Below are 16,785 nucleotides of genomic sequence, written 5' to 3'. Positions count from 1 at the left end.
CTCTATTGAGAGACTGCATAAAATAATGGTGATGATCAGTATATTGTATGTAAAATATGCTGTTTGAGATTAAGGCTTGGAGCAGTGATGTTTACATGAATTCTTTGGAATCTTTTAGATTAATGCTGATTTAGCTGTTAATTATATGTTTAGGTTTGCTCTTTCATTCCCTATGTGTATGACCTTGAAATCATTGGGAAAAGCAGTTTCATGTTGTATTTGATTTGTCTTGGCTAATGATTTGTATATCTGCTGTGCACTGTATAGATGATTAGAACAGGTTCTATTCGTTTCCAAATAACATAGTTGCTAACAGCAGACGATTCTCAAAATGATAGCAATATGAAGGAAAGAAAGAAGTTGCAATCCGTGTGGGGATTTATACCAGGTACTCCTGCACCCAGGTTTGTGACACAGCAGGATATGGCAGTGGAGAGGGCTGTCACTGTATAATGCTGTAATAGCTTTTAACATTGACTCCATTAGTACTGGGAATATGTCATAGGTGCTAAGTGAAGTACAGTGTCTTGAACATCCACAAAAAGTAATCTGATATTAACCATATAATCTCTCTTCATAATGTTGTTTGAGGACTAATTCCCACCATTGATCTTCAAAATAGTATCACTTTTTAAGTATTCATGATGGTATTGCTAGGGTCTGACAAAAGATGCACCTCCTACAGTGCACCACTTCCTCATTACTGTGGTGAAATCTGAACACCTCTCCCACATCCTCTTGGGCTCAAAGTCATCCTTCATCTGAATATCAGGCTCATTTGGTGTTGCAGTGGTATCACAGACACCCTCTGCATAATCTTCCCTGAGTGCCACTTCAAGCTTCATGATTTATGCCCTTTCATAATATCTTCCCACCAAGTCCAAAGCATCTTAGGCTGTAGGGATTTTGTTTTGAAACATTTCCCAATCCTAAAGTCAGCTAAACTTTCATTCCAGCTAGTGCGGAAAAGAAAACCTTTTTAAAAAAAAAATTTTGAGGAAAAAGTGACAGATCCAGATTCCCTAAACGTGAAATCTCTACCAACATTGCCAACTCTCTCCAAAACCCACTTTGTTCAAAATCGTAACCTTCAATTTTTATTGTTGAATAAATCTGGCACTCAGCAATGGATTGACTTTGAACAATCCTTTGAAGTTTGGATTCAAAGTGATTCAAAGTTTGGATTTAAGCTTCAAGTGATCATAAATGCCAGCCTTCCCGGTGTCATCTCCATCCTTTGAAGAGATATATGCAAAAAATTGTTCATTGTGACCAATTTGGAAAACACAACTTCTTAATATGTCATCTGGAAATGGCATCTGATCAGGTAATGTTTGCTGCTGATTCCTCCATCTGGCCAGTCTTGATTCCTGTACTTCCTGACTTGCCATGCTGTAGTTTATCTGCTCCCTCGCAACTAGCTGGGGCTTCTTCAAAGCCATCTATAAATAAACTTATTAATGCCCTGCCATTTATAAGCTAAAGTGTCGATTCCATTCTTATACCGTATAGGTTGATAACTAGTTGATAACAGCATAGTAGATCAAACTGTGCTTTTAAGGATAATTGGATTTTTTTTAACAACAAAGAATATTTGCATTCATTATGAAGAATACTGAAAAGCAAATATTAATATGTATTTTCATGTTAGAATTCTTAAGAGTTAAATACTAAAATATATGTAAACAGTCATTTTGCTCTGAAGATACTGCATTATAAGACAGTTAGCATGAACATTTGATTGACGTCATTGGGAGGTTAGCTCATGGTTCCTGAATTAATGACTAAACTACCTCATATCAAAGTACTATTTGCAGCTTATATATGTATTGAACATTACTTCTCTACAATCCTAGAATCCTTCCATTATCAATTATTTGCTATCACAACTTTATAATTTCTTTTATAGTTTTGCAGCGTGACCAAGGATGGGGAGCAGTTCATGACTCCGACAGACTTCGTGCAGAGATATTTGGGCTTACACACAGATCCACTATATAACCCAAAGACTGTACAGCTTCTAGCTGGGGTGGCAGATCAAACTAAAGATGGGTAAGATGCTAAATTAATAGCTAGTTTTAGAAAAGCACTAAAATGTTTTTTAAAAATGTTTAAAAAAAATGGTGGAATACAGTGTAAACAACACTGGACCTTTGGGGAATTTGGAAGCATGAAGTCAGTTAAATTTCTGATTTTACTATTACAGTAAAAGCAAAACCTATAGTTGTTGGCACAAACATATGAAAAGCAACAGTCTAATTAAACTATCGAAATTGTAGCAAAGTATGTTGAATTTGATATGTTCTCTCATTTTGTCTATTTTACTTAAATATTCTGATAATTATCAGAATAAAGAAAATGTGATTTCTTTTGCAAGAAAGTTTTCAGATAAGTTTCCAAAAAAGTTATCATTTCACTTGGTACCTGAAGTATAATTTTTGAATTTCATTCTGCAGGAGAGTTGGCTTGATACCTTAATGGAGTTTTTACCATTATTACTTTTAATGTTCACATCATTTCAGAGGAATATATTTTAACAGTCTTATTTAAGAGCTTAACAAAAATGACCGAGCTACCGTATTTGTTTTGTTCTCATTAATTTGGAAAGAAGACACCAGGTGAAATTGAACCCTGATGGTTCAGATACTACATGATGAAGATTGCCACATCTTGGTTGAGGTGGTAATGCTAAGAACAAATCATCAGCCCTCATTCAAGATCAGTAGTGCATTCAACAAATTAGAAAGATTGCTTTTATTCTGTTGTTGCATTAATTTATTTTTGACTTTATTTCTTTTCAATATTGTTAACACTCTTCTCAGTTACTGAATAACCTTCCATTATCTTGATTTCTTAATTGAAGAATGGTTCTTGATAAGTTTAATATAAATATAGAATGATCAAAATATTAGTCATGATTAAGGGGTGAAATTTCAGCAAAACAGTAACTGTGCAAGTATAATTGGACACAGGAATGAGGCTAATGGACACTATTGACTGTGAACTTTGTCATCAGCATACTGATGGAAGGTTTGCCAACATTGTGGTCAAGTGGCATTTACTCATTGATCGTTATACATACTAGATCTTTATTCCCTAGAGTGTAGGAGACTGAGAGGTAACCTCTTAGAAGTTAATAAAATCATGAGCAGCATGAATAAAACTAGAGAACACAGCTTTAAAGAGACCTGAGGGGCAACTTCTTTACGCACAGGGGAGTGAGTACCTGGAATGAGCTGCCCGATGAAGCGGTCAAGGCAGGTATAGTAGCAACATTTAAGAGGTTTTTGGAGAGGTACAGAAGGAAGAGTCTTGGAGGATTATGGGCCGAACGCATACAACTTGGGTTCACAAGGAGGAATCTGTGCTTGGCATGGACCAGTTGGACTGAAAGACCCATTTTCCCTACAGTTTTATTTTATGACTCTATGTTGAGCACTGAGAACCATCAAGACAAATATAACCTTTCTGACACCTCAAATTTTATATTTTAATGCATTCCTCTTCTTCGTGAAGGTATTTAAAATATAATGAGCATGTTATCTAATTAGTTCAACCTACTTTAACTCTGCTTTGATTACTTAAATTGATCAGTTTAACCAGCTAACTACATCACATCTTGGTGATCAGACTGCAGTTGAGCACTGTAATTAGCTCACTCACTGCAAAATAGCATTTCTTGTCTGACGTTTGAGTACTACTCATAGATGGCATTTCCTGTAATTTAAAGCTTCATCGGACAACTAATCTAATTCTCCCACTGCAATATTTATTGTGTCTTTGAAGTTAAAAAGATAAACATGAGAGTTATATTATTTGTTTTGCTTTATAAACAAAAAAAAAATCCTTGAGACATCAGCATTTTTGTTGAGTTTTCTTTAATAACTATTAATATTGAAATTGTAGGTTGATCTCTTTTCAAGAATTCCTGGCATTTGAATCTGTCCTTTGTTCCCCTGATGCCTTGTTTATGGTGGCTTTTCAACTATTTGACAAGAATGGCAATGGAGAGGTGACATTTGGTAAGTTAATCATTTTGATATTCATGTGCGTAGAAACATAGAAAACCTACAGCATGATACAGGCCCTTTGGCCCACAAAGTTGTGCCGAATATGTCCCTACCTTAGAAATTACTAGGGTTACCCATAGCCTTCTATTTTTCTAAGCTCCATGTACCTATCCAAAAGTCTCTTAAAAGACCCTATCGTATCTGCCTCCACCACCATTGCCGGCAGCCCATTCCACGCACTCACCACTCTCTGAGTAAAAAAACTTACCCCTGACATCTCCTCTGTACCTACTCCCCAGCACCTTAAACCTGTGTCCTCTTGTGGCAACCATTTCAACCCTGGGAAAAAGCCTCTGACTATCCACACATCAATGCCTCTCATCATCTTATACACCTCTATCAGGTCACCTCTCATCCTCTGTCGCTCCAAGGAGAAAAGGCTGAGTTCACTCAAACTGTTTTCATAAGGCATGCTCCCCAATCTAGGCAACATCCTTGTAAATCTCCTCTGCACCCTTTCTATGGTTTCCGCATCCTTCCTGTAGTGAGGTGACCAGAACTGAGCGCAGTACTCCAAGTGGGGTCTGACCAGGGTCCTATATAGCTGCAACATTACCTCTCGGCTCCTGAATTCAATTTCACGATTGATGAAGGCCAATACACCGTATGCCTTAATGCCTTAATTGAAGTAAATGTTATACCATGCTGAATGTTGTGGAGTAAATGATTAAATATGCATCAAGAGCAACAAGAATTCATTTAGTTGTTTAAGAATTGCAAATAAACAGCCAAGGGGTATTGTTATATCTGTCAACTGTAATCCATTTTGCCAGTTAACTGTCTTTGAACACAGTCGTCGTTCAGTAGTTTCCATGTATATATTTGACAACTTTTATTACAAAGTGATTTATTCCATGGTTGTAGACATCCTTGATCAGAACTACTGAAACCCTGGGAGAATTGTGCAATAAACATGTGTCTGAAAAGGTCAGTAGATTAAGCAGTGTCTGGTGAGGGGAACAGAGCTGATGTAGGTTAGTGGAATTTCAGTAGAATTGTGAATTGTATAGGTTTACCATAATGGAGTGCATACTTGTTTTATCATTTTATTCTTGTTGGACATGTCTATTAGTACACTGTTGATTTTTGAAACAATTTTTCATTAATTATTTTGTTTTAATTAAAATGGTTGCTGGTAACAAAATGATTGCAATTTTTACAAGGTGTATAAAAAGATAGGGAAAATGTGAATCTAGAAGAAGATTGAGCAGAACAATTCAATTCTGAAAATTTGTATTTGTTTTAAGTGTTTTTCAACACAAAAATTGAGTAGCTTAATAAATGAAGAAAATGATCTGTTCTTTCAAGTTGCTTTAACTTTCCAATCTCTTAAGTTTATTTTTTATATAATTTTGTTGCATGTTGCAAATTCCTGAGTGTCGAATTTTCCTTGATTTAGTGTTCTTGCATTTATTTAGCATTCAAGCATTTTGCTTTTTTTTGGAGAATTAAAATGGATTCAGTGAGCCTAAAGATGTGCTGTGGGGCAGTTGTAGAGTTATTATTTACTCACATTCTCCTAGAACTAGAAAAGTGCGTGGATTTAGTCAAACAAAGACAGAAGATAAAAGTTACTGATTTCAAGGTGCTGTATTTGCTTCCATGATTTTGCAAGTGTGGCTGACTTCACTTTTTAGTTTGTAAGCAGAGGTATACATTAACTTCCAATTTGTTGCTACTTGTTGAAAATGATAAGTGTGCAGTGTACTTTAGATGTTTGAATAGTGATTAAACGGTAGATTCTCAAATATTTTTTGATGTGATAATTCCTGGGTCTGCAGATGTTGGTGAGGTTGAACCAGACTTGTTGTGTTTGGGCATGGGAGAGGTGATGGAAAATTGAGGGGGGTTGATGCATGTTGTTTCAGTACTGGATAAGAGGATTCTAAGGAGTGGCAAGCCTGTCAGGTTCCAGAGCATAAGGTTTGTATTAGATTGGAACAATAGGGGAATATTAGCACAGGTGCAAGTTGAGGGACATTGAAGAGGTGATGGAAAATGAGATGACAGTATCTGAAGCATTATTGGGGAAGAGGGGAAGAGAGGGGGAGCTTGTATCAGAATCGCTGAGCCTGGGATTAAGAGCCATATGCAAGTCTGCTGACAACTCCACTGTTGTGGGCTGTATCAAAGGTGGTGATGAATCAATATACAGGAGGGAGATTGAAAATTTGGCTGAGTAACGTAATAACAACACCCTCTCACTCAATGTAAGTAAGACCAAGGGACTAATTGTAGACTTCAAGAGAGGAAAACCTGAGGTCCATGAGCCAGTAATCATTGGAGGATCAGAGGTGGAGAGGGTCAGTAACTTTAAATTCCTGGGTGTCACTGTCTCAGAGGACCTGTCCTAGACCCATCATATAAATATAACAGCAAAGGAAGCACGGCAGCGCCTCTACTTTCTCAGGAGTCTGTGGCGGTTTGGCATGTCATTAAAAACCCTGGGAAACTTTTATAGATATGTGGTAGAAAGTGTGCTGTCTGGCTGCATTATGGCATGGTATGGGAACACCAATGCCTTTGAGTGGAAAATCCGACAAATGGCAGATTCAGCCCAGTACATCATGGGTAAAACCCTCTCAACCATTGAGCACATCTATATGAAACGTTGCTGTAGAAAAGATTTTAAAAGATCCTCACCATCCAGTCCATGCTCTTTTCTTGCTGCTGCCATCAGGTAGAAGGTACAAGTGTCTCAGGACTTGTACCACCAGGTTCAAGAATAGATACTGCCCCTCAACCATCAGGCTCTTGAGCAAAAAGGAATAGCTATACTCATTGTATTTGTGTTCCAACAACCGATGGTCTCACTTCAAGGACTCTTTATATTGTTATTTCATGCTCGTTATTTATTGCTATTTATTTATATCTGCATTTGCACAGTTTGTCCATTGATCCTGTTTACGGTTAATGTTCTATAGATTTGCTGAGTATGACCACCAAAAAAGAATCTCAGGGTTATATGTGGTGACATGCATGTACTCTGATAATAAAGTTTACTTTGAAGAGGAAAATGACAAGTAATAAGTGGGTGGAGTGCCTAGATCACTTGGGAGGACATGCCAGAGTTTATTGATACCGAGGCCAAATAGCTGTGGAATGTGACATACTAGTGGGTCTTTGAATCTTTATGGGTAGAGTAAGTGCTTTTTTTTTACATTTGTGGTTTATTAGTTCTTGTTATTTTATGTAATATCAAATCGGAAGTGTTTGTGCCTGAACATGGAATTTGCCCAGAAACACACCTTTTAGTTCACCAGTGTCCACACTAATCAGTCCCTTCCTAAAATACCACCTTCTTCTGTCTTCTTCTGTCCCTTAGTGGTTTAAGTGTTCATCAGGATATTTTTTGATTGTCACAGTAGTATCTGCCTCTGTCACCCATTTAAGCAGTACATTCCTGATTCCAACCACCTTCTGGATGAAAAAGTTCTTTCTCCTCATCTGGATGTTTTACATGAATATGGAAAAAGGTTTAGAGTATTGCTAAATTTGGTATTTTATAAACCTTTGAGCTGTAATCCAATCAAATTCCTATATGGATACCAAGACATATTGCACTGAGTAATTTGCATGTTTTTGGTAGTTGTCAACAACTGGACGAAGAACAGACTGTGTCTGGGAAAATTTATTGAAGGAATTCTGATCACAATATGACCAGTCATATATTCAGTGATATAGGAAATACCTAATAAAATGGCTACTGAATCTATGTTCGTGTCACCCATTCACTTCAAGGTTCTCTGTGTTGTGCATTTAGAAATGGTCTTCTGCACACCATTATTGTAACCCATATTTATTTGAGTTATTGTCACCTTCATGTCAGCTTAAACCAGACTGGCCATTCTCCTCTGACCTCATTAATAACGCATTTTAGCCCACTGACCTAGAGCTCGGGATGATTTTTCTTTCTTGCTCCATTATCTGTGAACTCGAGAAACTTGCATGTGAAAATCCCAAGAGGTTAGCAGTTTCTGAGATAGTCAAACCACCCTTTCTGGTACCAACAATCATTCCACAGTCAAAGTTGCTTGGATCACATTTCTTCCCCATTCTTGTGTTTGATCTGAACCTTTTGACTGCCATGCTTTTGTGCATTGAGTTGTTGATACATGATTGGCTGATTAGCTATTTGCATAAATGAACAGGTGTATATGTGTACCTAAATAAAGTGGTCACTGAGTGTATTATGTTGGTTATTTTTTCCAGTTATAATCTAACATTTTTATTTGTGTTAAATATAATTATTATTTCAAAGTACACACATTAAGTAAAGAAAACTGCCAACTAAATAGATTTAAGAACATATTTTCTATCAATACTAATGCACAGATTTATCTTCATATAAATAGCAAATCATGTGATTTAATTTATCTTTTCATTCTTGTTGCTTAAAGGTGGTAGGGATATTGAAGAGTGTAGGGGTGATAAAGGGGAAGTTATAGGTGGAAAATGTTGTAAGGAACTTCTGATGTTAATTTCCTGTTAATGAATAGGGATATAATCCTGAAACATTTTGCAGGGATGTGGTAACTGAGGCAAAAAGCCGGGTAAGGGTAGTGGACAACATATAGCGATAGTTTTCTGCTGGTTGAGACATGTGGTGGATCTCCCGGAGGAGTGTAATTAGATAAAGTTAAGAAATTTAAAATAAGTTAGGCAATAGGAAAATAGTGACCAAGTTCTTAACAAATATGGGGGAAGTGAAAGGGACAAACATGGCAGCTGTACTTCAATATATTTAAATTTGAAGTAATCCACTTTGGAAAACTGAAATGAAAAGGCTATGTAATATAGATTACTCTATATTATGAAGATGAAGGAGTACATATCCACAAGGTTTTTTGAAGGTGACCGAGAGGTTACGATATATGGCATACCTGCCTATTAAATAGTAGCATTGAAGAAGGGAACAAAACCATCATGGTAAGTTATTACAAATCATTGATGAGGTCTCTTATGTATTGTATTTAACTCTGGGCCATTGTGCTCAGAGCTTATGCAATATCAAGGTGAGGGTACTGAGATGATTTTTGAACAACTGGAATTGTTATCAGTAGAGTATAAAGCCCAAGGGGAATTCCTTTCGATTCTCAAAATGACACAGGATTTTAATAGAACAAAGAAAGGATCAATGGCTTTCTTTGATAAGTGAGTTCATAACTGGGCGTCACATTTAAAATAAGTAGCAAAAGAGCTAGAGGCGGAATGGCAATTCATTTTACACAGGATTAAGATGGAAACTGCTATATACAAGTGATCGCAGGTTATTCCATAGTGATCTTTCAAGATTTATTGGGCATGTACTTGGGGGATAGAGAGAGGAATTGATAGAAAGAAGAGTAGTGGGAATGGAAAGTTATGGGCATTGACATGAGAGTTTTCAATATTCAATTTCACATGCCCGCCCCCCCAGTGAGTTGGGAAGATATAGTCGGCTTTTCTTAGAATGTGGGCACAGTGTCTTGAATCTATGCAGGGAGTATGTTTTGATCAAAAGGCTCAATTTAAATGTCAAAAATGCAGGTTGCTTTTGAGAGTGATATGGAGCTGGACAAATTCATTAGGAGGCAAATATAGTGCAAGGAGTTTCAAGAAGTCTTGGCAAGGGTAAAAAATGTGTATGAGAAGCAATTATGAAGCAGACCGATGGGACCTTTGGTTGTATTTGTTTGTCCTCTTTTTCATATATTGCTTTTAATAAAGTGATTACACAATTTCACAAGCTGAATGTTATTACTCTAAAAAGATCAACGCTAACAATATAGTTGCTTGCATTAAAGCAGGAAGTTGCTTTATGTCCAGACTCTGTTTCTAAATTGTAAGTCATGTATCACTTCTGTTTCTCGCTCTGCCCTAACACCTCCAGGTCCTCTGATCTTCCTCTTTTTATCCTCCAGCCCCACCCCCTTCTTTACCCATCCTTGCCCCCTTTCCCTTCCTGATCCATCCTCCTATTTCATACACATTCCAATCTGGTTTGACCTGACATTCATTTCTGCCCTCTTCTAATGGTTTCTATTCTCACATTTATCAGAATGTGGCACTGGTTCTGCTTTGTGTTCCTGTCTGTCAGCAGCTATCTTCTATCATCACACTCCCTCCCCACCCAACCCTGCCTCTTGCTCTATCTGTTATTGTTTTCTTTTTCCTTTCTCTACCTCCATCTATCATTCACCTGCCACAATCTTCAACACCTTTCCTGCTCTCCTCCCCAACCTGACACAACCTGCCCATCATTTCACACCTCTTCTCAGTCCACCTATCACCTCAGAATCCTTTCTTGCTATTCCCCTTCTTCCCTCCACTGGTTATCTTGATTCTCCACTTTCAATCTGGATGCAAGAATTTGACCTGAAATAGCTTAGCATGGACTAGGTGGGCCGAGGGGCCTGTTTCTGTGTGGTAATGTTTTATGTCTCCTTTTTTTAAAAAAAAAGGCAGAAGTATGAACATGTTCAGAGATGCTGAAAGCTAATTTTGTCTGAGTGATTTTAAAACAGCAGGAACATTTGTGGGAAAATTGCAATTAATTGAGTTACAAATTAATAATTAAAAATAAGTCACTGAAAATTCCCAGCCAACCAAACTTGAGTTTTACTCCAATAGAATAAAAAAAATCTAAATAGATGATAACAGAAAGGAAAGATCTGATAATCTAATTTGCTGAAGAACTCAGCCAATTGAGAACCATCTGTGGGAAGAAAGAAACTTAATATTTCAGGTTAAATCCTTGCATCCAGATTGAATGGGCAAAGAAATGGCAGATAGAGTATAGTGTAGGGAAGTGAATGGTCATGCACTTCGGTAGAGGGAATAAAGGTGTAGACTATTTTCAAAATGGGGAGAAAATTCAAAAATCAGAGGTGCAAATCTTGCACAAGGGCTCCCTGAAGGTTAACTTGAAGGTTAACTTGCAGGTTGAGTAGTGGTAAGGAAGGTAAATTATGTTAGCATTAAATTCAAGAGGACTAGAATACAAGAGCAATCATGAGGGTGTATAAGGCATTCAGACCACACTTGAAGTACTGTGAGCGGTTTAGTCTCCCTTACCTAAGAAACTATTTCCTGGCACTGGAGAAGGTCCAGAGGAGGGTCACAAAAATCATTCTGGGATTGAAAGGGTTGATGTCTGAGGAGTGTGTGATTGCTCTAGGCCTGTGCTTGTAATTGAAATCGATCAAATATTGAAATAGAGTGGATGTGGAGGGGTTGTTTCCTATAGTGGATGAGTCTAAAATCAGAAGGCATAGCCTCAATAGAAGAACATCCCTTTAGAACAGAGGAGAGGGAATATCTTCAGCCAGAAGGTGGTGAATCTGTGGAATTCATTGCCGAATCATTGAGTATATTGAAAGTCATGGTTGATAGGTTCTTGATTAGTAAGAATGTCAAAGATTCTGGGGAGAAGGCAGGACAATAAATCAGAAGGGAATAATAAATCAGCCATGATGGAATGGCAGAGTAGGCCCATTGGGCTGAATAGCCTAATGCTCCTCCTACATCTTATGGTCTTGTGTATATAGTTCTCTACTACCCTTGCATTTCTTGATTCAGTTTAGTAATTTTATAACTTCTGTACAGACTTTGTACCATTGACATGAGTTGAATTTACTTTATTTCTTACATCCTTCACACACGAGTAAAAATCTTTGTTATGTCTCCGTCTAAATGTGCAATCATAGTAATTTATAATAAATAGAGCAGTCAATGTAATATAGAGTACACTCAAATCAGCATGAGTTAAGCAGTCTGATGGCCTGGTGGAAGAAGCTGTCCCGGAGCCTGTTGGTCCTGGCTTTTATTCTGCAGTACTGTTTCTTGGATCGTAGCAGCTGGAATAGATTGTAGTTGGGGTGACTCGGGTCCCCAATGATCTTTTGGGTCCTTTTTACACACTTGTCCTTATAAATGTCCTGAATCATGGGAAGTTCACAATTACAGATGCACTGGGCTGTCCGCACCACTCTCTGCAGAGTCCTGCGATTAAGGGAGGTGCAGTTCCCATACCAGGCAGTGATGCAGCCAGTCAGGATGCTCTCAATTGTTCCCCTGTAGAAAGTTCTTAGGATTTGGGGGCCCATACCAAACTTCCTCAACCGTTTGAGATGAAAGAGCACTGTTGTGCTTTTTTCACCACACTGCTTGTGTGTACAGACCACGTGAGGTCCTCAGTGACATGGATGCTGAGGAACTTAAAGTTGTTTACCCTCTCAACCCCAGATCCATTGATGTTAATAGGAATGTCTCCATTCATCCTGTAATACACAACCAGCTCCTTTGTTTTTGCGACATTACGAGAGGGGTTGTTTTCTTGACACCACTGTGTCAGAGAAACGACTTCTTCCCCATAGGCCACCTTGTTATTGTTTGAGATAAGGCCAATCAATGTAGTGTCATTGGCAAATTTAATTAACAGATTAGAGCTGTGGGTGGTGACACAGTAATGGGGAAACAGGGAGTAAAAGAAGGGAGTCAGTACACAGCCCTGAGGGACTCCTGTGTTGAGAGTCAGAGGGGTGGAGGTGAGGGAGCCCACTCTTACCACCTGCTGGCGATCTGACAGGAAGTCCAGGATCCAGCTACACAAGGCAGGGTCAAGGCTGAGGTCTCTGAGTTTCTTGTCAAGCCTGGATGGAATTATAGTGTTGAATGCTGAGCTGTAGTTGAAGAACAGCATTCTCACATTAACATCCTTCTTCTTCAGATGTTTAAGGATGGTATGTAGAGAAGTGGCTGTTGCATCATCTGTCGATCGGTTGTGTTGGTACGTGAATTGTAGGGGTCCGGTGTGGGTGGTAGCAAGCTGCAGATGTAGTCTTTGACCAGCCTCTCAAAGCATTTGCTTATTATTGAGGTGAGTGTGACAGGATGTCAGTCGTTCAGGCATGTTACCTTGGTCTTTTTTTGGTACAGGGACAAAGGTGGATGATTTGAAGCAGGGGGTCACTCTACACTGGGAGAGGGAGAGATTAAAAATGTCAGTAAACATACCTGCCAGCTATGCTGCACACATCCTGAGTACTCGCCCTGGGATGTCGTCCTGTCCCGCAGCCTTGCGACTGTCCACTCTTTGGAAACATCTGCGTACCTCAGCCTTGGAGATGACCAGGTTGCATCTTTCCTTGGAGGCTTTGAGTTAGCGACACCGAGCTGAGCATAAAAGCGTTTGAGCTCATCTGGGAGAGAGGCTGCGATGTTGGCGGCACCATGGTGTTTGACTTTGAAGTCTGTGATGGTATGCAGCCTTTGCCACAAGTCACATGTGAATCTTAACTCAATCTTGACTTCCTGTTGTCAGAAACATGACTATTTAAAGTAATAATGATTGTCCTTAGCATTTTATAGCTCAGGTGTAATAATGCAAAGACAAATTCAATTTGAATTGTTGCACTTTTGTTTATGTGTGTGAAGGCATTTCTAATTTTTATATTCTTGTTCATCTTTTTAAAATTACTGTTAAGGAATATTATTGTAGCTATCTAACTATTCAAAGGTCAAATTTAATGTCAGAGAAATGTATACAATATACATCCTGAAATGCTTTTCCTTCACAAACATCCATGAAAACAGAGAAGTGCCCCAAAGAATGAACGACAGTTAAACGTGAGAACCGGAAATACCCCCAGCTCCTCCCTCCGCATGTAAGCGGCAGCAAGCAATGATCCCCTTTGTTAAAAAAAGCCCATCGGTACCATCACCAAGCCCAAGCATGAGCTAAGGGATAGCAAAGACACAGACCAGAGTTACCCAAAAAGCTTTGCATTTCATTTGAAATTTGCCAAATCACAGGTTCTCTCTCTTCCTAGCAAGGGAGAGGGACGTGTCCCTCATTTTCACAGCGAGCGGGAGACATAACAACAACCCACTGGTTTATGATCTTAAAAGTCCATTTTGTCGCTTTTTTGAGCTCTGTGTCCAAAGACCGCAAAGACCTTGGATCTTTGGGGCCACAGTGGAAAATTTTCCGGCCTCCTCAATGAGAAACAAGTCTCTGGCCATGACACCAATCCTCGATCCATCCATCTCCAGAGCCCCAAAATCTTAGGCTTCTGAACGTGATCAAGACTCTCAGGCAGTGGCCAGTCGTGGAACCCGGAGAATGGGTCCCATTCCCGCAAAGAACCAAAGACTGAGTGTAACTAGCAGGTCAGGGTCTTCAAAAGAACCCTGAAAGTGAAAATTAAAGATATTAAAGGTAGAAGTAGAGCTCTTTCCGAAGAGACAAGCAAAGGAGTCGCCATCATTCCTCCTAAGCTGTGCAGTAAAATAGGCTCTGACTTTGGGGATTAAAATTCTTCGCTTACTTTTTTTAAATACATTTAATTTTGTGATAAGATATTTGACAGATTTACCTTCAGCATTTTCCATTGCCTAAACAAATCACAGCTTTAACAATTGGTAACATGCATGATAATTATTTGGAACTAATGTGAAATTTATGACATTAATTTTTAAATATTATTTTTAGAAAATGTTAAAGAGATCTTCAGCCAAACAATTATTCATCATCATATCCCTTTTAATTGGGATTGTGAGTTTATACGGCTCCACTTTGGATTTGACAGGAAAAAGCACCTCAGCTATTCTGAATTTACACAATTTTTACAGGCAAGTTACAATTTTTATAATTTATTTTGAACCTATAGTGAAGCTGTTTAAAGTAATCTATGTTTTAAATGTTAATCTATAACAAATCATTTTCCTTACTGCCACAAGCCTAATTTGTTTTTTTGCCTGCCTAATTAGCAGAGTATTTCTAGTATCCTCTATTTATTTCAGGTTTCTGGTGTCTCATTTACTTTACCTCAGAACTGCATTTTGCTTTCATAAAATATAAAGCTACTTTGGTGACCTTAAATTTAGTATATTAAACTTCTGTGCTTAAAAAAATCTTAATCAAAGAATTAGGTTCAGTGTCATTTATCACATATCTCTGGGGTTCTCCTATTCATATCATTCAAGGACAGTTGCATTTATCTCATCTCATGCACAAATAAACATTCAAAATGCTGAAAATCTCAAGTGGGGCTTAAAAGGAGTATTAGCCAGTGTTATTTTTGAATCAAGATTGCTGAAAAAAAAAACAACTTATCTCTCCACTGAACTAGGACCTGGCTTTGTTTAATTGGCTGTTAAGTATCTTGTATTTTAATTGTAAAATACCAATAACACTTGTACATTAGGCTGTGATGCATGTATTAGATAGAAATACTTCATGAATTTGTAATTTCTCAAGTGTTATCTCCCGCTCCAGTGTTCACTCTCTCCCGCTCCCATCTTCGCTCTTCCCCGCCCCCGTCTTGCTCCCTTTACCTATGTATATGTATCTCTCCTGATCTCACTGCCTGCCTTCCTCCCTAAGCCTCACACTGCTCATCTTGTGCTCTCTATCCTTCACGCTCTTCTGGCTCTCCTCATCAAGCTCCATTTTATTAATTTTATTTTAATGCTTTTGCTCTTTAATGGAATGAAATGGAATAAGTTGAACAACCTTGATGTACTGATATATGGAAAACTGTTGGTATGGCACACAAGCAAATGTTTTTCATTGTATGTTGGTACATGCGACAACCTTCCAGTTCTAATGGTGAATGACTCAGATACCAGGAACATAAGGTTAAGATATACATGATGGCACCAAATACAGAAATATCTTTGGAAATTTGTATCATGTTATGGAAGGTAATGGAGATTTGATATAATTTGAATGAGAGCATCACATCTCTCTCCAAAGAGAAAAAGGAATGCATTTATGTAAGGGTGAGTTCTGTAGAACGAGCAGCAGCTTCTAAAGCTAATTGGCTTAAAGATTCATTTTTGTCTGGATGCTACCTTCCTTTTGGAAGTTGATTTCCCCCATTCTCTTTTTATAGTCAATTCCTTGGTGAGATTTGTTATAATTGATATGATGTATGCTGAAGACAGAGTTGAACTTATAATTTTTTTGTTGTATTATTTTTCTTGGCAGTAATGGATATCACCCCAATGAATTGAACAAATCCTTTTTTTTGTGAAATAATTCAATTTCTTAAAAATAATTGTATTTTCATTTTTGCAGGAACTACAACTTGAACATGCAAGGCAAGCTTTTGCACTCAAGGACAAAAACAAAAGTGGTACAATTGTAGCATTAGATTTCAGTGATATCATGGTTACAATTCGTTCACATATGCTCACTCCTTTTGTTGAGGAGAATCTTGTTTCAGTAAGTGAAATAAATTCTTCTCTGAGAAAAGACCTGTAAATTGAAGTTAAATCCTAGTTGAAATAACCTGCTTTATTTTTCTTAGAATAATCCACTGATTGATTGTTCTTTATTAATGAAACCCCACTTAATACTGTTTTCTCACTGAGCTTTTATTCCGTTTTCAATTTGAAATAGAACATCAGACTTTGTTTTAAAAATTGTCATATTTCAGGAAGAATAATGCCATAAATTATTACGTTGTTTGTTGCTTCATTCTCTGGTCTTCCAGTATGGTAATCTGCTGCCAAAGAGATTATGCTTTGAATTGCCAGCACTTGTATGAATTGGGGGATACATACAAGCATGTGGAAAATTCACACTTTTGTTTTCTGTTAGTCACAATGATTAATTTCTAAAATCACATGAAATTTAACATTATGGACAACCCTGGCACTTCACAAGATGAACAGCTGCATTCCATACAGTAACTATTAATTTCGTATGGTTGGGTTAGCTTCAGAC

General features: G+C 37.9%; 1 protein-coding gene across 1 annotated transcript in view; it reads left to right on the top strand.

Moving 5' to 3' along the window:
- Positions 1-16,785, top strand: part of slc25a12 (solute carrier family 25 member 12) — an 84,230-nt gene that overhangs the window by 16,929 nt on the left and 50,516 nt on the right. Inside the window, exons 3-6 of the mRNA XM_059966643.1 lie at positions 1,910-2,052; positions 3,907-4,022; positions 14,545-14,684; positions 16,135-16,281. Coding sequence (XP_059822626.1) covers positions 1,910-2,052; positions 3,907-4,022; positions 14,545-14,684; positions 16,135-16,281 — 546 coding nt within the window. The remainder of the gene's footprint in view (positions 1-1,909; positions 2,053-3,906; positions 4,023-14,544; positions 14,685-16,134; positions 16,282-16,785) is intronic.

The sequence above is a fragment of the Hypanus sabinus genome, chromosome 4, assembly GCF_030144855.1.
Source record: "Hypanus sabinus isolate sHypSab1 chromosome 4, sHypSab1.hap1, whole genome shotgun sequence".
NCBI classification, from domain to species: Eukaryota; Metazoa; Chordata; class Chondrichthyes; order Myliobatiformes; family Dasyatidae; genus Hypanus; species Hypanus sabinus.
The sequence above is the reverse complement of the archived record's forward strand: the minus strand, read 5'-3'. Positions and strand labels throughout refer to the sequence as shown.